At 52.1% G+C, this 23,953-nt stretch overlaps 1 protein-coding gene across 2 annotated transcripts in view; it reads right to left on the bottom strand.

The window, feature by feature from the left end:
• Positions 1–23,953, bottom strand: part of MORC3 (MORC family CW-type zinc finger 3) — a 38,980-nt gene that overhangs the window by 7,984 nt on the left and 7,043 nt on the right. For both annotated transcript variants that reach the window (XM_060198690.1, XM_060198691.1), the window contains exons 2-14: positions 19,005–19,077; positions 16,953–17,085; positions 14,936–15,149; positions 14,232–14,380; positions 12,051–12,198; positions 9,278–9,406; positions 8,760–8,879; positions 7,840–7,937; positions 7,121–7,225; positions 4,384–4,506; positions 4,206–4,280; positions 3,431–3,476; positions 620–783 (exon numbers count right to left, since the gene is read on the bottom strand). In XM_060198690.1, coding sequence (XP_060054673.1) covers positions 620–783; positions 3,431–3,476; positions 4,206–4,280; positions 4,384–4,506; positions 7,121–7,225; positions 7,840–7,937; positions 8,760–8,879; positions 9,278–9,406; positions 12,051–12,198; positions 14,232–14,380; positions 14,936–15,149; positions 16,953–17,085; positions 19,005–19,077 — 1,577 coding nt within the window. The remainder of the gene's footprint in view (positions 1–619; positions 784–3,430; positions 3,477–4,205; positions 4,281–4,383; positions 4,507–7,120; positions 7,226–7,839; positions 7,938–8,759; positions 8,880–9,277; positions 9,407–12,050; positions 12,199–14,231; positions 14,381–14,935; positions 15,150–16,952; positions 17,086–19,004; positions 19,078–23,953) is intronic.

Raw genomic sequence — 23,953 nt, 5'->3', positions numbered from 1 at the left:
CAATGAGTACTGTTCTATTTTGTTTTGTTGAGTTGCCACCAGGGTTATCACTGGGGCTTAGTATCTGCACAGGAAAATCCACTGCTTCCAGCAGCCATTTTTTTCCTCTTTCCATTTCCACCCCTTTTATCTGATAGGACAGAGAAATTGAGAGGGGGAAGGGAGGGAGAAGGAGAGAGAAAGAGAAAGAGACACCTGCAGTGCTGCTCCGCCACTCCTGAAGCTGCCTCCCTGCGGGGGGGGGGGGGAGGGGGCAGAGGCTTGAACCCAGGTCCCTGCATGTGGTGGTGTGTGCTGCACTGGGTGTGCCGCCACCCCACCAGCCCCATGACGAACACATCAATCCACTTTAAAAAGTGCTGTATTTCCTTCTGCTGGCGGAGGAGAGCAGAGCGCCAGAGCACGGCACGTCACATGCCAGCCCTGGACGGAGCCCGGCCGCACACAGCACCCTGTGCCTCGCTCCGGGGCCACCTTCCTCCCAGCCCCGACCTCGAATGCTCGGGTCTCAGCCGGGCACAGCTGGGAGGCGGGGTTCTGCGGAGACGCGAGAGCAGAGCCGGCCCCGGAGGCTCCAAGCGCACCTCTGCCCAGGGGAAGCACGGCGCTGGCCACTGACCTGCTGCTCTCAGGCTCGGCCTGCGGCGACCCGCGGTGGCTGTTCAGCAGCCGTGTGGCATAGGTGCCCACGGCCTCGGGAGTGTGGCCTCTCGGGACGCTGTCCTTCCCGGGAGAGAAGCTCGGACTCATCAAAGGAGGGATGCGGAACAGCTCAGGGTTGATCTGTTAGAAGAGAAAGACCGTGCAGGAATCACTTTAAGGTGAGGCGGCATTCCCTTCCCCATCTGTGCGCAGAGCTATATACCCGCACACACACGCACGCCAACACACATGCGCACACACAAACACGCACGCGTGCGCGCCTTCTGCCACACCAGGGAGTGACAGCCCATTCCACGAGCCAGAGCTGAGCCGTCCTCCGGGTGCTCAGGGCCTGGGGGGGGGGGGGGTGTTCACATTTTACAGGTGGGAGCAGAACAGAGCACACCTGTGGCCCACCACCTAACGCCCTCCAGACTGGCTCTCGCTAGAAGGATCTGCTTGCCCTGCACTTCATGTAGGACTTACGGAGCTACACTAGAAACGTAGTTTTCAAAAGCTGAATATAGTAAAAATGACAAGACATGGCCTAAATTTAAAGACCAAGAAACCCCCGTTTGACCCCTAGTTCTGTTCTCACCCGTGCCAGCGTGACTTTAAGCAGACATCTGCAGCAGGACGCCTTGTGCAGGAGCCTTCTGGCTCCTCAGCCAGGAGCCAGAGACACAGCTCATCAGGGAGGGCGTGAGCCACGCCACACATGCAGGCTGACTCAAACCCCTGCTGACTGTCCCTCTCTTCCTCTCTTCCCGAGTGAAAAAACAACGTAGGGGGAACAGGGCAGGTTAAGCACAGGTGGCGCAAAGCGCAAGGACCAACCTAAGGATCTTGGTTCGAGCCCCCGGCTCCCCACCCGCAGGGGAGTCACTTCACAAGCGGTGAAGCAGGTCTGCAGGTGTCTGTCTCTCCTCTCTCCATTTCTCTCTGTACTATCCAAGGACAACAACATCAATAACAATAACTACAACAACAATAAAACAATAAGGGCAACAAAAGGGAAAAACAAAGCAACACACACACACACACACACTTAGGAACAGTGCCAAGTGTGCACATGCTAACCCCCAACTGTGCAAAACAGGCCGAGCAAGCACACAAAGCGTGACAGCTTGCTCTGCCCTCAGGAGACGCTGCCTGGCAAGCACCACGCCACAGGAAAGTGGACGCCAGCGGATAAAGAGAAACTCTGTGTCTAGACTGTAGTTTAGATCCAGGTTAACTCCAGGACACTGCATCTTCAAAGGTCCTGTGCTTTCTCCCGACTCAGTCACAATAAAATCACTGAAGGACGTGTACGGGGCCAGGTGGTAGTGCGCCGGGTTAAGTGTGCAAGGACCCAGGTTCAAGCCCCTGGTCCCCACCTGCAGAGGGAAAGCTTCACATGTGGTGAAGCAAGGACACAGGAGTCTCTCTCCCTATCTCCCCCACCCCCCTCAATTTCTGTCTCTATACAATAATCAATAAAATTAAAAAATAGAAGGTTTGCAAAAAGGGGGAGGAGAATGTGCGCCTTCCACAGACAGTGCCCAGCTAGTAAAGAGACTGAGCAATGTGAACGAAGCTGGCCGGGGAGGAGGGCAGGCCTGGTAAAGGGAAGAGGAGAATGTGATCTCTGCAAACAAGACCACTTCCATCTGCCGCCTCATTCCTAACCTCGAAAACCCAGGTCTTAGGAGCCATGGGAGACAGCCCAGTGGTTCCGCGCACGCACACGCACACACACCAAAACCCTCATGCCTGAGGCTCCCAGGTCCCAGGTCCATTCCTCAGCAGCAGCACAGGTCAGAGCTGAGCAGTACTTAGATGTCTGCTCTGTATCATTCTCTTTGTACCTCTCCTTTCATATAAATAAAATCTTTAGGGAGTAGGGTGGTAGCGTGACGGGTTAAGCGCAGGTGGCGCAAAGAGCAAGGACTGGCACAAGGATCCCAGTTCGAGCCTCTGGCTCCCCACCTGCAGGAGAGTCGTTTCACAGGTGCTGAAGCAGGTCTGCAGGTGTCTGTCTGTCTCTCCCCGTCTTCCCCTCCTCTCTCCATTTCTCTCTGTCCTATCCAACAACGACGACATCAATAGCAACAACAATAATAACTACAACAATTAAAAAAAAGGGCAACAAAAGGGAATAAATATTTAAAAAATGTTAAACTACCAAATACAGTGGATCTTCAAGTAATTGTTTGGTTTGGCTCTGTTGTGGTAACTATTCCAGTCCACCACTTGTGAGTGAAGTACAAGTAATTATTTGGTTTGGCTCTGCTGTGGTAACTACTCCAGTCCACCACTTGTGAGTGAAGTACAAGGGGGGGGGGGGGGCTGTCGCTAGGAGGCAGCTTGGCGCTGGAGCACACACTGCTAACCCCAAGGCCCAGGTTTGATTCCCAGCACCGCATACGCAAGCGTGGGGCTTAAGTAACAGTGTGTGCTGAAGCAAATCAATCTTTCTAAAATATCTGTTTACTAGATAGAGACAGAGAGACTGAGAGAGGAGGGGGAGGCAGAGAGGGAGAGACAGAGAGACGCCTGCAGCCCTGCTTCACCACTTGTGAAGCTTTCCCCATGCAGGCGGGGACCAGGGGCTTGAACCTGGGTCCTTAGACACTGTAATGTGTGCGCTTAACTAGAGGTGCACCACCTCCTGGCCCCGTAAATCAGTCTTTAGAACTACACCCAGCAGTTGCGGTTTCCAAGAACAATCGCGCATGTTCAGTGAGACTTACAAGATAAGACACAGCTAGGCTAGGCTAGGCTAGGCTAGGCAAGGCTTGCTTACCCGAGGCAACGCCTCCAGTTGTCTGATCCTGAATCTTTCCTTGTCTCTTGAAAAAAAGAAAGGAAAAAAATATAAGACGAAAAACAAACACTTAAATTTACTTCATTACCTCGTGGTCCTGCTTCCCAGGGACGCTGCCACCTCCGTGCCACTGTTCACTGTGCTGTCTGCCAGTCAGCGTCACTGGTGGTGGCCCCACCTCCCAACTCCACAGCGCCCAAAGGCAGCCCGACGCGCCCCACCGGCCTTCCCCTCAGACATATGAACTGGGCAGCACACAGGCCGACACTGGTCTCTTTACACTGGTGTTCTCTTCAAAGACTGTGCCCAACAGGATGCCCCACAGACTGAAACCACCCGGAAGGTTGTTCCTGTGGCATGTCCTTGCCTTCCCTTCCTTCATCAGCTCCCCATACCCAGCGTGGCCTCTCCACATCAAGGAACAGTCTCACCCACATTCACAGACAATGGACTCATAAAGGCAGTATCCACGCGTGGCCCCAGAGACAAACGCTTCTTCATGTGAAACACCTTACGAAGCCATAAACATCAGGTGAAAAGCCTGTCTGTGTGTGTGTGTGTGTGTGTGTGTGTGTGTGCGCGCGCACGCGTGTGTGAGGGATGGGGAGCACTGGGTGTAATACATGCTACATTACATTACACTTTGGGGCTCCTAATCTACGTTGACTAGTGGGGTCCAGTGCCGGTCAGAGACATGGTTGTTGGTGATCGGGGCCATTTTCCCATCAGACATCGATACGACACGAATACTAACTTTTTTTTGTAGGTTTTCTCGTACGTGGGATGTACCAAATCTTCGTCTTCAGGTTCTTCAGGGACTTCACAATTTCTAGGCAGAAAAATCACACGGGAATAACACGTCACCAGCGCCTATTCAGACAGCCTGACCCATGCTTTCTGCCTCTCCACAGGGAACCCCATCTATATGGTACCTGAACTGTGGGTCAGGGTTATTGGAGCAGTACCATTTTTCGGGAAGTTGATCTATCCCATCTGGTAATTTCCGCCACTTTAGACAGGAATCACATTGCACCCATGTCTGATCAGGACGCTTTCTGTAACAACACGAACAGATACTAGCGAGGAAGTATTTATTTCCTAAACTCCCTTCATCGTTTCCATCACAAAATTCCTCTATTTAATTCCACCGCTGAAAATCTTGTGACTGTTTTGTCATACAGCAATTTAAATTTGAGAAAAGCATTTGGGTTATTGTCAAAAGACTAAGCAGAGGCCAACTGCAACAAAGTGTTAACAGCACGCTGCCAGATTTGTTCTCGGATAATAAACGGTTCAACAACTTAAGCTTTCCAAATGCCTTGCTCTGAAAATGATAGTAACATCTGCAAGGTCAAATCTAACATATGATCACAATACAGCACTCAAGTGAGGAAATCAGATCTCACACAACTGTAATTGAAATAATTATAATCACATTACGTTTTTACTCTACTATGTCACAGAAAACTAACTGTATAGTGCTCTCGTTTTTAACATTTGAAAAGTGCAACTTGGCAAAAAAAAAAAAAAAAAAAAAAAAAAAAAAAAAAAAAAAGGCATGCTAAAGGCAACTTACATAGACCTCACCTTAATAGCAATGACTTTTTTTTCTTTAAGGATTTATCTTAGTAAGACAGACAGAGACCAGAGCCCTGTCAAGCTGTGCTTTACGATGGTGCTGGACCTTGACAGAACCTAGGCCCTGGGGCCTCAGGTGGACTAGGGCTTTCTTTTCTTCTTTTTTTAAAATATTTATTCCTTTTTGTTGCCCTCATGTTTTGTTGTTGTTATTGTTGTTGTTGGATAGGACAGAGAGAAATGGAGACAGGAGGGGAAGACAGAGAGGGGGAGAGAAAGACAGACACCTGCAGACCTGCTTCACCTCCTGTGAAGCGACCCCCCTGCAGGTGGGGAGCCAGGGGCTCAAACCGGGATCCTTAAGCTGGTCCCTGCGCTTTGCACCACATGCGCTTAACCCGCTGCGCTACCACCGCCCGACTCCCAGTAATGACTTCCTAAGACTAAATAGCTGAAAAAAGTCACTTACAGTTACACGCAATATCACCCAGCTGGCTGGGGAAATAGTTCAGCTAGGAAAGGAGCAGACTTGCAGGTCTGAGGCTCCAGCCCCTGCCTGACCCCTGGAACTCCGTGTGCCAGGATGGCGGTGCTGTTTTCTTCTCTCATATGGAAGAAATCTTGTTTGAAATGCCAAACAAACCAGAAGCTAACACTCCAGTAAGTATGAATCCCTGGCCTTAGACTACTAATACCGGCTTGTTTAATCCTGGCAGAAACGTTCTATCAGAGAACGCGGCACAGACACGTGCAGTACTCTCCGTCCGTCACCTCATGTTCTTCTTGTTCCCTTCAGAGATCTTCCCATCAGCGGACACAGCCGCCACTGTGCCGTGTACACTGCGCACCCGCGAGTAGGAGCACTGCTCAGCACAGGCTGCTGCTGGCGGTTAAGCCTTCGGCCTCTGGAGCCTGCGGCATGAAAGCCTTTGCATCAACCCGTGTGTGGTCTCCCAAGCCCAGCACTCCAATTATTTAATCACTAAATGCTATTACTGCTTCGATTTCACACGAGAAAAAAGAAGCTGCTAAGAACCCAACTTAACTGATGAGTTTAGTGGAATAGAAACACGAGTGTGTGTGTGTGTGTGTGTGTGTGTGTGTGTGTGACCATACACACCTGAAACCTGTAACGTAATGTCACTTCAGCAAAGAAAAACAGAACTGTGCACGAGGCCAGGCAATGACATGGCTGGAAGGGTGCATATTACACGTGGGGGGAACCATGTCCAGGTCCTGGCCTCTACCTGCAGGGGTGAAGCTACACTAGCAGCGGAGCAGGGCTGCAGCTGTCCCTCCTTCTGCATCCCCCCTCAACTCTCACCTCTTTTTAAACAAGAGAAGGGAAGTGAACGGCCACCCGAACAGGGGAGGCGCTGAGCCCCAGCAACGAGCAGCAAGCGCCCAGGCATGTGAGTCTAGCAGCAGCTCGCTGCTCAGCCAGCCTAGGTCGAGCCCTGTGAGCCTAACTAGCCGCAGGAACAGAATTTATCGAAGTGCGAGGCAGGACCCCACAGGGAGCAGTCAGTGAAAGTCTAAGTAAAGCGGCTAGACTAGGACTGTCTTCCCCCAGACCAGGGGCCTGGCACTTGTGTAACTGCACTGCTCCAGGCCATAGTTTTCAATCCGAGAGGAGCACCGCACAAGTGGTGCCAGGAGTCAATCCTGGGCAGCGCGCACGGCAAGGCATGAACCCTACCCAGTGGGCACTTGCCCACTCACAAGCTCCACTTCCTCAAGAGAGGAGCGGGACCAGAGGCTCCCCTCTGGCACGTGCGGTCCTGGGGATCAAGCTTCGCGCCTCATGAAGTCCGCGGGTTCTGCATTTCACGGGCCGCATCACCGCAGCAGGTCTGACAGGGAGGAGAGCCCCGATGCTCACGCACACTGCTGAGTGCTGCTTCGTGAATCGGCTGGAGGCACAGCCAGGCACAGACATGCTAAGTGTCTGTCCGCTGTAAGGTGCATCCATTCAAGCAGTAGACTCTTCTCTTATTACGAGTCCGAGCCCTGCAAACACTGTGCAGCCCCTCGCCCCCCATGCCGCACTTCGACAGCGGAGGGGTGGCTTGCTTTCCCTAAGGTACTTACTGTATATCTTCAACTGGCAAATTCATCGGGTACTCTGAGTTTTTCTTCACTTTCATTTCATTCCAGTAATCGTTCAGCTTTTCTCCTAGTGCGGCTATTGTGAGCCTTCAAAAAAGCAAATGATAAAATCAATCCAAGTGTCAAATGGCAAACTCTCTCTGAAGACTTGGTGAGAACTAGGTCTGCCACCTTATAATCTTGAAAACTTCTATCAAATCACTAACAAAACCCAAATTAATTCTACAAAGTCCAGTGTGCCTGCACCCTCAGGCAGAAGTGTTGGGGCACAGGCCAGTCCGCTGTCGGGCTCTGCCCGGGCCTCCCACCTTCTAACAAAGTGCTCCTGGGGCTTGCCTGACTCTTACAGAGAGACCTGAAGCACTGGCTTTGGGAAGAGGATCGTGGTTAAATGTGTGCTCAAGTCTCCCGCCCACTTGTTTTCTTAAAGTTCTATAATGTGAATATCTACAAGATGGGAAAATTCAGTAGCTAGGGCTAGCGCACCTGGTTAAGTGCACCTATTACCAGGCACAAGGACCCAGGTTCAAGACCCCGCTCCCCTTCTGCAAGGGGGAAGCTTCACGAGAGGGGAAGCAGGGCTGCAGGTGTCTCTCTCTCTCTAAACTCTCCCTCCCTCTCAATTCCCTTCTACTCTATCAAGTAAAATGAAATCAAGTTTAAGGACTAAACCGTCCAAGCGCCTCCAGCAGGCAGCCTACCTGTACTCGTTGGTGTAGTCGAAGTCCTGCTTGTTGTGCGTCGGCTTGAGGAAGTTGCACTCTATGATCCCAACCACCCCGACGCCCATGTTGTTGGCCTGCAGAGAGAAGGGGCTGGCTGGCACCTTAAGCCCGAGGTTTGGCGTGTAGACAGAACCACCCGCACAGAGATCGCGAGTCGGTATGAAATATTCTCCTGGGGGCCGAGCGGGAGCACAGTGGGTTAAGCGCACGTGGCGCAAGGCACAAGGACTGGTGTGAGGGTCCTGGTTCAAGCCCCCAGCTCCCCACCTGCAGGGGAGTCGCTTCACAGGTGGTGAAGCAGGTCTGCAGGTGTCTGTCTTTCTCTCCCCGTCTCTGTCTTCCCCTCCTCTCTCCATTTCTCTCCTATTCAACAACGACATCAATAACTACGACAATAAGTACAGCAATAAAAAAAAAAGGGCAACAAAAAAGGGAATAATAAATATTTTAAAAAAGAAATATTAGGTAGCACACTTCTGGAGCTTGATTCTGCAATATATTAAAGCCACCCTTCAAGCCCATCTCCACTGTTGCCAAGTAGCCATTCAGACAAGCACTATCACCCCCCCCCCCCCCCATGCAGTTATCGGACGATGAAGGCAGAAACCACAACTCGTTTCCAGGCCCATAGTGCCTAGCGAGTTATTAGCTCGGTAACAGGCAAGTTATTTGACTTGTCAGCCCATCCTCTCCTGAACAAAACAGAAGAAAAGAGATGAACTCTAACAGTAAGACTAAACACAACAGAATGAGAAACTGGTATTTTCAGTTCAGGTGCTATGCCACTGTTACAGAAACACATGAACTTTCAGAAGTCACTAGGTAAGAAGCACCAGCTACTTCCCGAGACAATACCATGCTATGTTAAAAGGTGTGTTTTTGGACAGACGGCTTACCCTCAACTGGCACCCCACTTTTTCATAAGCCTTGATGAGTCTGTTTCTGTGGTACATCATGATCCCGTAATGGTCTTTGTTTCTGCAGTTGAATCCGAAAGTAATCCTCACTGTTTTAGTCTTAAGTGTTAAGGAAAATTCAGAGGCCGCCACATCACTACCTCCAAGTCACCCTTTTCCTATTGTTTTTAAAGTATATTTTCATTTATTATTTTTTTTATTGGGTGGAGAGGGGAAGGGACACAGAGAGAGGGAGAGAGCAGCCCTACTTCACCACTCGTGAAGCCTCCCACTGCAGGCTTGAACCTGGGTCCTTGTGTACTGTAATGGGTTGCACTTAACCAGGTGTGCCACCATCTGGCCAGCCCCTCACCCTTGTGCTATTTCATTAGCTCTACCTAAAGTGCACAAAGGGCAGAGCTGGAGGAGACCGGAAGCCCGTGGTAAGACAAAGGGACAGGAGATGTACCTGACTGTTGAGCGCCCGCGTGACCCCAGAAACAGGAGGTAAAGGATACTAAGAATTTAGGTCGGTAAACATCACGCTCGATGTAGGCGAGACTCTTGGAGACCAGCTGCGTCTTCACTTTCTGTCCCCGCAGGACGATCTGCATTCTCGGCTTCAGATACAATATGCTGCAGTAGGCCTGTGGAGACACACGGCGACGTCTGTCTCCTGAACCACCACACACACTGGGCTCGGCGGGCCGCTCGGAGGTGTAAAGGCTCCCACCCGGTTTCACTCAGGAGCAGTTAAGCCCTGACCAGAGTGTGTGGACTGCTGAGCAAGCAGATGCCTCACTCAGGATCAGTGACGTGCAGAACACAGCCTACTGGCCTGCAAGTTAAGGGAGCGAACAGAAAGCCGGCCCAGGAGGAGGTGCAGGGGAAGACCTGGGCTATCCGGCCTGAGTTCCCAGTTCAACCCCGGCACCACGTGTGCCAGTGACGGTCCGGTTCTCTCACTCTAACAAACAATAATAATAATAAAACCCACAATGACATGTGCAGTATGAGCTCATTTTAATTTTGTGGAAAAAAAAAAAACCACACACAGCCATCAAGACAGTGCCCCCTCCCTCTCCCCAGCCCCCTCAAAACACCAGCCTGCTTATCCATCAGACCCAAGAGCCCCCAGCACTGTGGGAAACAGTAGGGCTGCAGTGTCTTTCCCCTTGTACCTCTCTCCCTGCCTAAAAAAAGTGGCCAGGAACAGTGCAGTTCCCCAGCAACGATGGGGGTGCAGGATAATTGTGAAAGCATGGTAGCGCATAGGAACTCCTTTTTTTTTTTTTTTCCCAGGGTTATTGCTGGGCTCGGTGCCTGCACCATGAATCCACCGCTCCTGGAGGCCATTTTCCCCCCTTTTTGTTGCCCTAGTTGTTGCAGCCTCGTTGCGGTTATTATTGCCATTGTTGACGTTGCTTTGTTGTTGGATAGGACAGAGAGAAATGGAGAGAGCAGGGGAAGACAGAGAGAGAGGGGAGAGAAAGATAGACACCTGCAGACCTGCTTCACCGCCCATGATGCGACTCCCCTGCAGGTGGGGAGCCGGGGGCTCGAACCGGGATCCTTACACCGGTCCCTGTGCTTTGCGCCACGTGCGCTTAACCCACTGCGCCACCACCCGACTCCCAGGAACTCCCATTCTAAGGATGGAGGTCTGAGAAGACACCCCACCTGTCAGCCTCTCCCTTTCAGGGATCGAGCATGGAGGGAAAAGCTTTCCTGACTCAGTTTCTTCTTGTCAGTCTCCCAAGCTTCACAAAAGCCCTATACCCCCGACACTTAACTCATTCCCTTGTTACAGACCACATGGTTGCCTGCTTAAAGTTTACCATTAAGTTCACCATCTGTGATCACATACAAACTATACTCCATCATCCTGACTTGTCAGAAATATAATAGTTAAGACCCACACTCCATTTCCGCGTTCTCTGACCACTACTCCTTGTATCAGTATTCTGCCTTTCTCTGTTTACCTCACCCTGCTGGTATCATTTCCATGTTTTTCTAAATGCCTTTAGTTAATGAACACTCTTGCCCCACAGTAACTAATCACCCTGAACTCGCCTCTCCCCCATCAATTCTCGTCATTCCTTAGAGCCTCCACCGCGAGGGTTCTGATCTTTCAGAAACCCAGCATCACTGACACAGGTGAAAAACGTGCTTTGTTCCATTCTGCTATTTAAACCCTGCCTCCTGCACAACAAAGTGGGTTTGTTCGTAGCTGAATCATCCCGGTTTCTTTCTGTTGTGTAGTCTCTCGCGCTAGCATGGGAAACCAGCTGGCTTACTCTGTTGCGAGGCCACCCACGTGAGTGCCAGCACGGGGGGAATCTATGCACAAGGTGGCTCACCACCGAGCAGACATAAAGCCGCTGGGGAAGCCACGGCAGGCAGCGCAGGCACATGGCACAACCGCACCTGAAGGGCCTGTGAACCCCAAAGAGGACGCCCTCGGGTACCGCACTTCGAGAAGACAAGCTGAGAAATAAACGGATGCAGACGGACGTCCGGCTCTGCTTCTGCCAGGGTGGAGGGGGGCAGGCGGGGACCCTGCCAAGGGACGCTGGGGGCACACCTCAGATGCGGCCGTTCTCTGATTCTCAGCGCAGTGGTGCGGCACAGGTGACTCAGGAAGCAGGACCTCGCCCACTGCATCTAGAGGTTTCTCCAGTTGTAAAAGCCAACCCCCCACTAAGGTTCAATCATCAGACCTGACCACAAAATTCTTTGTATTCTATGTACAACTTACTGCTTCGATACACCGACTAAGGTGTGTGCCTATGTATGTGGTGGATTCCAGAATACTGGAGATTACACACATTGAGGCCCTGGTGTGAGGGGGGAGGGTCCTGCATCCATCTGCCCGGATGCCTATCCCGGGGAGACTGGTGTGTGTGTGGGTGTGGGTGTGTGTGTGTGTGTGTGTATGTGTGTGTGTGTGTGTGAGAGAGATGTGTCAGCAACTGTCCTATAAACCGACAAACCCCTCCCCAGAAAAGTATATGAAAATAAAATAAGGGGGCCCAGTGGTAGTGCACTGGGTTTAGCGCACACAGTACGAAAATAAACCATCGACAATCTGAACAGGACGTATTTTTAACTGAGTAAATCACTTGTGGCCACCATGGGCTGTTATCAATTCTAGCGCTGCCCTTTCAAAGGCCACAATGACAGGCTCTGCCAGGCCCGGGGACTCAGCAATTGGCAGAGTCCATGTTCTCAGAGGCCCGGGGGCTGGCTCATGCCCGCACACCTGGCACAGCGGCAAGCGCCAGTACTCACCCGCAAGGAGTAGTCGCTCTCGGGGGCGATCTGGTCCACCCTCTCCTGCTTCTTATAGCCTCTCTTCCCGGTTGCCTCATCTAAGTCTTCGGGAATCCTAATGTCATATTTATCCTTATCGAAGTCAAACTCAGTGGCATTTTTATAGCTAGAAAAGTAATAATTACAGAGAGCTAAATCAAACTCCTGGCACACTAAGCAAGCAAATACTAGTATTCATCTAAGGACATGAAACACACGGGGAGGCGTCACGGGGGGGGGGGGGGGGGGCAGCAAAAGACAGAAAACTGAGCTCTCTCGCACTGCTGCGGGGACCGTGCGCTGTGCAGGCGACGGCAAGCAGGCTGGCAGGTCCCCGAAAACCCACACACGCAGGTGGGTGAGAGCTCGCAGCTAGGGGCGTGCACAGCGCTCGGCCCAGCTTGGAGCCCGACGCCACGTGGGCAGTGCTGCGGCACTGGGGGGGGCTCTGGGCCATGCTGTCTCTCCCTGAGTGGAAAAGAAAAGCCGTCCAGGAGCAGGGAAACGACACACTTTTAGCTCCACAGAAGAAAACTCAGAGTGCATCTGCCAGGTGGCCCAGCAACCCAGCTCCCGGGCGTTTACTGTCTCTCTCCTCTAGCAGAGTCTCGCCCGGTATGGTGCGACCTGCGAGGCCTCGGCAAGGGGGGCAGCTAAACGCCCTGTGGTCGGCCCACGCGGCCCAGTGAGGACAGGGGAGCCGAGCGGAGCCAGCAGGACCCCGAAATAGACGGCGGCTCCCGGCCGTGTAATGCCACCTACAGCACACTCTCGAAGGGGCAAGTTACAGAAATGGAGACCACGTTAGAGGAAGCGGGCGCAGCTATGAAAGGGGTCAGGCAGTGCTGTGGGGTGGGGACTGCCCTGTGAGGCACTTCTGGGCCTTGGTTCTTCGAACTGTTACCACCGGGGAAGGCTGGCAAGGAGCAGGAGAGAAATCTAGTGTTTCTTATAACCAGACCTGAACCTACAATGATCTGGAAATAAGTTTAACTGAGGAAAACAAGCAAACAATATATAAAAATAAAGTAGCAATCAGGGCAACAAAAGGAAATATATATTTTTAAAAAGTTAACAATAAATAAGTAAATTAGGAAAGCAGAATACAAATCATCAGAGACCAGGATGAGGAGCTAGCATAATGGTAACATAGGAGGTGCCAACGGTACCAGGTTCGATCCCCAGCACCACCATCTACCATAAGCCAGAGCTGAGCAGGACTCTGGTGGGACAAAAGTAAAATAAAGACACAGGGTGTTTAGTGCTTCCCACTGTGTGCGCTCTGTCTGTTGTTGGCTGGACGTCTCAGATCTCTGTCAGACACATCCAGCCCATAATTTAAAACTCTTATTTGCTGAACATGTTACCGTCACATAGGACCGATGGCTACGTAAGTTAGCAGCACAGAAACCTCATCTGCGTTGCTTTAATTACTGGATACCGGGGCTGCGTGGTAGCACAGGACCCAGGTTCAAGTCCTGTCCCCACCTGCAGGGGGGAGGAGGGACACACTTTCACGAGTGATGAAACAAGGCTGCAGGGGTCTCTCTCCCTATCTCCCCTGCCTTCTCAATTTCTGTCTCTATCCAATAGTAAGTAAACACTAGATAACCCATGTGGTTTGTAAGTAGCGCACACAGATTTTTCATTGGACTGGCCTAAATTGTGGGCAACAGAGATAATCCAACAGGCACAGGATTTGCATCCCTGAGACCCCCACCTCCCACCCCGAGGTCTCAGGTTCAATTCCCACCACCATCATAAGCCATGGCTGAACTGCTGTGGTAGTGCTCTGGTCTCCCCAGCTCTTTCTCTCTCATAAGAACAACTCACACAGGTTTGAGACCTGTTACTGGGCTTTTACTTCTCATTCTACATATGGGGGCAGGGCAGTGGGAGGGAGACAGGGAACCAGACCAGCACTACTGGAGACGGGACAGCAGAGCTAGCAGGGTTATTTTCAGTAACCTGAAATTATCTCAACTCGAAGGCAGAGCTACCTCAACGAACCATCCTTGAAAAAGACAAATCAACTGTCAAAAAAGCCCAAGTGCCTTCCGTGGGTTTTTGCTGTGTAACAATGGATGCGGGAGTGGGGTAGCTCCTGCTTGTGGGCTGTTTGCTCCCCAGGATTAACCACTAGCTGAAGTCTACAATTACCTTCTAAGATTCCAAATGATGATCCTCGTCCCCTTCTTACCCATAATAGCGTCAAGTTCTGCCAGTAATTTCTGTTCCGTAGAAAACAGAGAATGTTCCAGAATTGCAGCAAGGCTGGCTTTGGATTCTGCTAAGTTGATCATCTGTCGTATATCCTAAGTTAAAGACTTAGACCAACAGCATAGTGGAGAACAGAAATATGGAAACCAACAGAACAAAAAGTCACAGAAAACTTTTTCAAATTCTCAGCCACCCCTAAGTAACGCGATGGCTTCTCACAGTTCATGTGGGAGGTGTCTACCCTGAGCTGTCTGTTTGCTCACAAGGGCTTTTTAGGCCATAGTAAGACTGAGGTAGAAAGAAGGCCTATGAGAAGCTTACCCCAAGAATTTCCACAGTACAATTTCAACCGAGGATAGGAAGGGACATTTAGTCCCAAGAGGGTAAAGGCAGCGTAGGGGAAAATAGCTAAAAAGAGAAATAACCAAGATCCAAGGACAGGTGCTGGGTGCACACCTTACAATATGCGAGGACCGGGGTTCGAGCGCCCAGGCCCCATCTGCGGGGGGAGCTTCACCAGTGGTGAAACAGGACTATCTTTCCCTTTCCCTCTATTTCTCTCTACCCTATGGAATAAGGAGGTGAGTAAAAGGAACGGAAGGGTTCGGGACACTCCGATTCCGTTTCAAAACCAAAGGGATATGGTGTTTGTTGAACGACACGATGGGGACAACGACATGCTCTGCATTGATGCCTTCCAAGTAGGTCTGTGACAAGAAGCCCACACTCATGCTTTCTCCGTTTCTGGTAAACACCATGGCGTCTTTGCCCAAACGCATGGAGCCGGACTTGAAGCCGTTCCCGTACAATCCAACCGGGACGTGGCCATTCATGGTGACTTTGTCACTGAAGCCAAAGCTACAGAGAGAGCAAAGAGTTAAGCAAGGAAGGGGCATCGATCACCTTTATTTTTTTTCAGTGAGAACAGCGACCCAAGTTCAAAGCCCGGGTGTGAGTGTGAGTGAGTGCCGGCCCCGCGGCTCCTCACTGTGTGACTCTGTGCGCGAGGCGCGCAATCAGCCCACCGGCTCTGGGTGGAGGAGCCACAGTGAAGACCCCGAGGCCTGCAGGCCGCGTGCCCGAGCCGTCTCCCTCTAAGGGACTCGTTCTTCTGTCCTCAACCAGCCCTCTGCAGCTGCGGACTGTGAGGCTGGCTGAGTCGGGCAGCTCCAGGGTGTCTGGAGGCCAGCCCTCCCTCACTCCGCCCTGGACCCGCACCCCGAGCAGGGCTTCCACGTCCTGACACCCTCTTCCGTGCCCTGCGAGCGAGCGTCAGGCCTTTAGGACGGCCCGTGCTCCCCGCCCCACCTCCTCTGAGTTAAAAATCACTGTCCCGAGTATTTGACTGGAAATGCTGCCCCTGGTCCCCACCTGTGGGGGATGGAGCTTTGCAAGTGGTGAAGTGGGGCTGCAGCTCCCTCCCTCCTTAGCACCCCTCCCCTCTCCGTTTCTGGCTGTCTCTATCCAGTAAATAAAGAGAATAAATCTAGAAAAGCAACGCCACCTAGAAACCATAGGATAAGAAGGGCACAACTCCACACAGTTCCCACCACCTGGACTCTGTATCCCATCCCCGCCCCGGCAGCTTTCCTGTTCTCTATCCCTCTGGGAGTATGGACCCAGAGTCATAGTGGGATGCAGAAGGTGGAGGGTCTGGCTTCTGTAATTGCTTCCCCGCTGAACATGGGCGTTGGCAGGTCGATGCATACTCCCAGCCTGCCTCTCTAAAAAAAAAAAAAAAAAAAAAAAAAAAAAAAAAAAAAAAAAGAAAGAAAAGAAAAGGGAGTCGGGCAGTGGCGCAGTGGGTTAAGCGCAGGTGGCGCAAAGCACAAAGACCCACGCAAGGATCCCGGTTGGAGCCCCCGGCTCCCCACCTGCAGGGAAGTCGCTTCCCAGGCGGTGAAGCAGGTCTGCAGGTGTCTGTCTTTCTCTCCCCCTCTTTTGTCTTCCCCTCCTCTCTCCATTTCTCTCTGTCCTATCCAACAACAACGACATCAATAACAACAATAACTACAAGAATAAAACAAGGGCAGCAAAAGGGAATAAATATTACAAAAGAAGAAGAAAGGAAAGCAGTGCCACCTAATTTCTACACAAGTGACAATGTCTACAGCCCTGAAGTGAGGGGCACCTTAGATACGTCAGAGCCAGACAGGACGGGACAGGACGCCCACTGCTGACGCATAGGATGACTGTGGTGGGACTATGGGCTGGGGCTGTCAGTCTGCCTGTTCACGCTCACTAAACCAACACAGAGGCCAGCACCCACGCCAAACAGAACACCTGAAGTAGGTAGAAGCTAGGCTTTCCAGAAAGTGCCCGGGACCAGGTGGTATGCACCTGGCTAGGCACATGTTACCATCTGCAAGGACCTGAATGTGTGTGTGTGTGGGGGGGGGGGGGGGCGCGCGGCTTCGCTACTGGTGGTCTGCGGTGCCTTTCTCTCCTCCCCCCCCCCTCAAATGGAAAAAACGGCCTCCAGGAGCAGTGGGCTCCCAGTGCCGGCACCAAGCCCCAGCGGTAACCCTGGCGGCAAGGAGTTGGATGGCAGCAGAGCAGGTTAAGTGCACGTGGCGCACAGCACAAGGACCGGCGTTAAGGATAGCACAGGTGGCAAAAAAAAAAAAAAAAAAAAAAAGAGCGACACCTTTACATACATACCTGAGCATTTTATGTAACTTATCTGAGGTCATCCCGTTCCCGTTATCGGTAAACGTCAAGCATATGTGCTTATTTATCACTGTTTTGTCGATCCATATCTGTTTAGCGTTCACATCGGGGTCATAGGCGTTATCTGAAAAGCACAATGACTTTGCGTGTTCAAGCAACACAACTAGTTCAGGACAACACTGTGGCGAGCAACAGAATGACGCATTTTAAGGAAACCATTAGAATGGGAACGTTTAACTAGTGAAGCAGGCCACTGAGCTTGAGGCCTCAGTCCAGTCCCCAGCACAGCAAGCGCCAAAGAGACGCTCTGGTCGCCACCCGGCCTCGTCCCCGCTAATAAGCGAGCAAACTGTTAACAAGTGTCCCAGAGACACTGCGTTGTCGCCCCCCAACCCAGGGCTTTAGGTCAGAGTGAACATGCCAGGCCACACGGCTCCCCCGAGGTGCCGGGAGAAAGGAAGACTGAGGTCAGGTGAACGTTAACCGTCACTCCACTCCGACTCAGGAGGGGAAGGGCAGGCTGGAGGTGGTGCAGTGGATAAAGCACTGGTCTCTCCAGCCTGAGGTCCCAGGTTCGATCACCAGCAATACTGCATGCACCAGAGTGGTGCTCTGGTTCTCTCTCCTTCCTCCCCCATTAAATTGCAAATAAACTGAAGGAGCAAGCGTACACACATCTGAAAGCCATGTTCGCTGGGAGGCTTGGGGAAATCCAACATTAACAAAAAACGAGAGGGCACTCCCGTGTTTCTTTTCTTTTCCTTGTATGTTTAAGACAGAGTCCTTCTGGGGCCAAGCAGTGTCATATAAGGTTGAGTGCACATGTTACCATGCCCAAGGACCCGGGTTCAAGCCCACATCCCCACCTATGGGGAGGAAGCTTTGCAAGTGGTGAAGCAGTAGTGGGAGTTTCTCTTCCTCACTATATTTTTATTTATTATTGGGTAGAGGCAGAGGGAAATTGAGAAGGGAGGGAGACAAGAAGGAGGAGGAGGAGGAGGGGGGAGGAGGAGGAGAAAAAGGAGAGGGAGAGGGAGAGGGAGAGGGAGAGGGAGAGGGAGAGGGAGAGGGAGAAGAAGACCTGCAGCCCTACTTCACCACTCATTAAGCTTTTCCCCTGCAGTGGAGACCAGGGGCTTGAACCTGCGTCCTTACATACTTAATGTGTGCGCTTAACCTTGTGCACCACCACCTGGCTCCACCCCCTTTCTATTTCTCCCCTTCCCTCTTGATGTCTGTTCCTAGCCAATAAATAAATATTTGAGAGAAGAAAGAGCTCTCTCTCCATAAAGAATCCAGAGAATGGCTAAGAATTTCTAAGGACTTTCCCTTACTGCCTCTTTCAAACATATGCTTCAGGCTGGTCCGAAGGTAGTGAGTTATCACAATTGGTTCTACAGTCAGTTACAAACATATGCTTCAATTAAAAAAAAAAAAAATCATGCACGTGGTAGAGGAGATAGCATGATGGTTATGCAAACAGACTCTCATGCCTGAGGCTCCCAGGTTCACCCCCCATCACCATAAACCAGAGCTGAGCAGGGCTCTGGTAAGAATGAACAAACACACACACACACACACACACACACACACACACACACACACAAACATTCCCATCCTGGCCTGGGTGGTGGTGCACCTGGTTGCGCCCGCACATCACAAGTTACAATGCATAAAGAGCCAGGGCAGAGCCCCCGTCTCCACCCGCAGGGGGAAGCTTTGCGAGTGGTGAAGCAGGGCTGCAGGGGTCTCTTTCTCTCCCTCTGCCCTCTCAATGTCTGGCAGTCTCTATCCAATTGTAAATTACGACAATTTTTTAAAAATCTTCCCATCCTGACCTATAATGCAAATCTGATCCCCCTTTTCCCTCCTGGTCAATAAAACACTCATTTTACAGGCTTTTTAAAGAGAGAGAGAGAATACAGCATCCCTCTAGCACATGGAAGGCCAGGCCGGAGAGCAAGCTGGGCTGGTGCTGAGTCTAGAAGCGCCTCGCCAGCCCCGCGGCTCCGGTCACAGCAGGGGCACGCGGGTCACACTCACCTATCAGCTCCGCAACCGCACTGAACGGCCAGGTGTGGCTGGTAGAGTTCGTATGCAAAAACTTCGGGCAGAGCTGCAAAGAACCAGAGCCAAGTGAGTTAGCTCGGGTCCCACCGTCAAAGCCGCCGTGTAATCTCCCCGCCTGGTGTGCCCAGGGTCTGCTGAGTCTGGCTCTAGCCACACAGGCCTGGAGATCCAGCGCGGGCAGCCGGCTCACTGCGACCCACCGACCTCCTAGCGGGCGCCCCGCAAAGCTGCTTCCTGCCCTGCCCCGCCCCTCCCAAGGCTTCCTCCCCAGGGGGACTGAACCGGGGGCTTGGGAGCCACTTTGCAGAGAGAGACTTTGAGAGCCCAAAGCGGGGAGCCCGGCACAGCCACAAGGCGGCAGGGGCGGCGGCTTGTCCCACTGCCCCAGAGAGAAGCCTCAGACTCAAGGCCCCCTCCCCTCACACCCCCTCCCCCTCCCCCTTTTGAGTCGGGTTTGGCTGCGGGGGCTCTGCGGGGGCCTGGAGCCGCACCCCCCCCCCAGCAGAGTTTTGGTTTTGCTTTAGCAGAGGGTGAGAGACAGAGACAGAGAGGAAGGGACCCCGCAGTGCACCCCCTCCCCTGCACACAGGCAGGCTCCCCGCCGGGAGGCGACCCTGGGCTCTGCCGAGTGCGGCTCCTGGTCCTGGAGCCCAGCCCGGGCCGGGTATGTGCCCACATGCTGCCAGGAGCTGGCTGCAAACCGCTGAGGCCGGTGCGGGGCGTGGTGTCAGCTCCTCCGGCACTAAGCAAACTGATGGCGCCCCTCTGCCCTGCACCTGCCCGCCCAGCCCAGAGCTTCCTGGAGGAGGCTGCACTAAAGCCAGAAACAAGCGAGCCGCTCCGGGGCGCCTTCCTGCCAGCATACACGGTGCCGGGGAAGGAACTGGGACCTCGTGGTCCGAAGCCCGGCACCTTACCCACTTCTCAGCTACTTTTATTCTGGAAACGCTCTCAACAGCCACTGTGCTGTAATTCTCTCACACACAGAGCAGACAGACAACAGACTACTGACCTAGGGAGGTGGTCCCGGAGTCTGTGTGAGCCTCCAGTTTTGTCACTGTAAAAAACGGGGTGACAAGCTGGGGAGATATAGTGCTCATGCAAAAAAAAACCTTCCATGCTGGAGGCACTGAAGGTCCCAGGGTCAGTCCCCAGCACCCTCCATCATAGCTAGAACTTAGCTGTGGTCTGGTTGGAAAAAAAAAAAGTGAGGAAAAAAAAGGCTTTTTGGAGGGCAGCATTAAACTGTGTGATATGGAATTATATACCCCTGCAATCATCATCTTGTAAAACATAAAATCACTAATAGAAAGATTTTTTAAATAAGCTCAACAGTATCAGCTCACTAGGTTAAAAAATTAATATGACTTAACATATTAGAACAACACCGGAAACAGCATTGAATCTGTGGGGTTTTGGTGTTTTTTTTCCCCAGTATCACTTTAAAGTTACTAGACTCAAATCGTTACAAAAGGAGAGAGAGACAGAGATGCCCACTTAAGCAGACACTGTCATATGGGAGGACAAGGAGCTTCATAACCTGTGAAGCAGGGCTGCAGGTGTCTCCTTCTCTGTTCTCTATCTCCCCCTTCCCTCTCAATTTCTCTCTGTTCTATCAAATTAAAAAGAAAAAGGAGGAGGAGGAATTGGAGACCAAAGGAGTGGCTGGCTGGACCCGAGTGAGAGTGTGCTTGGCCTGTGTCACAGAAACCCCGGTTCTCTCCAGCTCTGGTTCTTTAAGTGAAAGTCAAGTCTGCCAACGGGGGCCTAGAGTGGGGTGCTGAGCGGAGTTCGGTTTCGGTTTCCCTGGTGACTCAGGGATAGGCTGACTTGGCAAAAGACAAGCTTGCGCACTGGCTGTGGAAAGCTCTCGCGCTTCCCTGGCCTCCAGGTTCGGGGCAGGTGCCGCCTCACGGGGTCGGGGCCAAGCTGGCTGCACGGCGGCAGAGTCAGGCAGACAGCCTACGTGAGAACATTCTTTAAAGATGAATCTGTCTGGTGGGAAAGAAGCAGACCATCAGGCCTGCACACCCACAGGAAGCCCGCGAGTTCAGTGCTCGCGGTGCAGGTCACTGGAGGGCATTCTAGAGCCGTCTCCAACGGCGTTCAGCATCCCACGACGAGGGACGAGGGACGGGACGAGGGGCTGCTGGGCTCCACAGGCAAACCAACAGCAAGGCAAAGCAACGTGGGGCCAGGCGCACCAGGCGGGGTTAGATAGCACAATGGTTATGCAAACAGACTCTCACGCCAGAGGCTCTGTCAAGTCCCAAATTCAATCTCCGGCACCACCCACTATAAACCAGAGCTGAGCAGTGCTCTGGTTAAAAAAAAAGAGAGAGAGAAAGAAAGCAAGGAAGTAAATACAGCACTGGGCCCTCAGGCATGATGTCCTGAGTTCAACCCCCGGCATGGAAAGTGCCCGAGTGATGCTGTGGGTCTCTCTTACTTTCTCACTAATAGAAAGTGTGGGGGTGGGGGGAGAAGGGATGGATGAAAGGAGAGGGGGGAGAAACTTTAATCCCTAAGACAGAAGTCCTACATCTCTAGACCTGGGGCCGGGTGGTGGTGCACCTGGCTGAGCACACATGTTACCATGTCTAGGGACCCTGGTTCAGATCCCACCCCCACCTGCAGGGAGAAACCTCACGAACAGTGAAGCAGTGATGCAGAGACCTTTCTCCCCTCCCCTCTCCCTCTTCCCCTCTCAATTCCTGTCTGTATTCAGTAAATAAAAATCTTTTAAAAATGAAATTTTCAGGATCAACAAATAGCCAAAAAGTTAAAAACCCACTTTTATCTAAGACTCGTTTCAACACCTAAGCCTGAACAGCCGGAGAGTGTTTCTCTGCGCTGCCTCCAGATACTCACTGCTTGGGGGTGGGGGTGGGGGTGGGGGCTGTCAACCCGGAGGAGCAGAGGTGGGTAAGAGCAGGCAGAACAAGTCTGAAAGCCGGGCAGCACAGGCAGGCGAGGACTAGAAGAGCCTGGGAAGAGGGAAATCCGACGTCTAAAGGGACCCCCAAGAGCCAGGCACCCCAGAAGAACCCCAGAAAAAGGTCCAAGAACTAGATTTCTGCGCTCCCGAGGTCACAAGACAGGACAGAGCACTGCAGAAGCAGAGGGGCCCTGCCTGCCTGCTCCGGGGTGCGGCCAGACGGGTGCCACAATGAGGGCTGGGGATGACAGCACAAGGATTCTGCAAAGACTCCCCTGCCTCCAATTCCATTTCAGGTTCGACTTGTGTTTTCTTTTCTAATCTTGTTTTTCAACTTCGGCCTGAGAGTGAGATCATCCCATATTCATCCTTCTGTTTCTGACTTATTTCACTCAACATGATTTTTTCAAGGTCCATCCAAGATCGGCTGAAAACGGTGAAGTCACCATTTTTTACAGCTGAGTAGTATTCCATTGTGTATATAACCTGAAATGGAATTGGAGTATTACACCAAAGTAAAAGACTCTGGGGTGGGTGGGTGGGTGGGGAGAATACAGGTCCATGAAAAATGATGAATGAAATAGTGGGGGTTGTATTGCTAAATGGGAATCTGGGGAACGTTATGCATGTTAAAAAAAAAAAAAGAAGTAGAAACGCAAAGCAGAAATTGACTGAGTTTGGAGTATGGCACCAAAGTAAGAAAGCAGAAGTATACTAGAGTTTGCAGTGAGTACCTCCCTAATACTTCCTCTCCACTTTTCCTAGCTTTGGGTCCATGATTGCTCAACAATTTGTTTGGCTTTGTATGTTAACTCTCTTTTCAGTCACCAGGTTCCAGGTGTCATCAGGATGCCGGCCAGACTTCCCTGGATTGAAGACACCACCAATGTGTCCTGGAGCTCAGCTTCCCCAGAGACCCACCCCACTAGGGAAAGAGAGAGGCAGACTGGGAGTATGGACCGACCAGTCAACGCCCATGTTCAGCGAGGAAGCAATTACAGAAGCCAGACCTTCTACCTTCTGCAACCCTCAATGACCCTGGGTCCATGCTCCCAGAGGGATAGAGAATGGGAAAGCTATCGGGGGAGGGGGTGGGATATGGAGATTGGGCGGTGGGAATTGTGTGGAGTTGTACCCCTCCTACCCTATGGTTTTGTTAATTAATCCTTTCTTAAATTAAAAAAAAAAAGAGAAAAAGAGAAAAAAAAAAAAAAAAAAAAGACTCCCCTGCCTGAGGCTGAGGTCCCACGTTCCATCCCTGGCACCACCGGCAGCCAGAGCTGAGCCGGGCTCAGGTAAGAACCACGGTGGTGAAAGCAAGAAATAAAAACAACCCCCACCCCAGTGCCTCCTTTCCCCCCGGCAGTCTGGCAGCCTGAGCAGGGCCAGAGGTCTCCACTTTGGAGACGCTGATGATGACAGCAGGGGCGAGTGACAACATGTGGGTGAGAAGTGGGGCAGCAAAGAGCCCCCAAATAAAGCCCTTTATAAATGGCCTAATGATTTGCCACAGGGTAGAAAGACAGCCTGTCCTGTTTGATTGTGTATTATCTTTATTGAGTAGAGACAGCCCGAAATTGAGAGGAAGGGGGGATAGAGAGGAAGAGAGACAAACACACCTGCAGCCCTGTCACCACTCGTGAAGCTTTCCCCCCGCAGGTGGGGACCGGGGACTCGAACGTGGGTCCTTGAGCCCTGTAACATGTGCGCTCAAGTAGGTGCACCAGCACCCGGCCCCAGACCGAATCTTTTCAACAGAGTCTGGGAAGGCTGGGTCTCCTTCATAAGGCACAGGTAAAACCTCCCTCAGAGCGGCCCAGCAGCTCAGGCTAGCGGACTCCTTAAAGGCTGCGGTGCTGCAGGGCCCAGGAGCCCGGTCAGGTCTGTCCCACGCTATCCTCCTGGCGCTCGAGGAGGATTTCACGACAGGGATTTGGCGACGGCGCTTGGCTCCGACACCAAGAACACAGAAAACAAACAGAGG

Source organism: Erinaceus europaeus, chromosome 9, assembly GCF_950295315.1.
Source record: "Erinaceus europaeus chromosome 9, mEriEur2.1, whole genome shotgun sequence".
NCBI classification, from domain to species: Eukaryota; Metazoa; Chordata; class Mammalia; order Eulipotyphla; family Erinaceidae; genus Erinaceus; species Erinaceus europaeus.
Note: the sequence above shows the minus strand (reverse complement) of the source record. Positions and strands in the feature narration are given on the sequence as shown.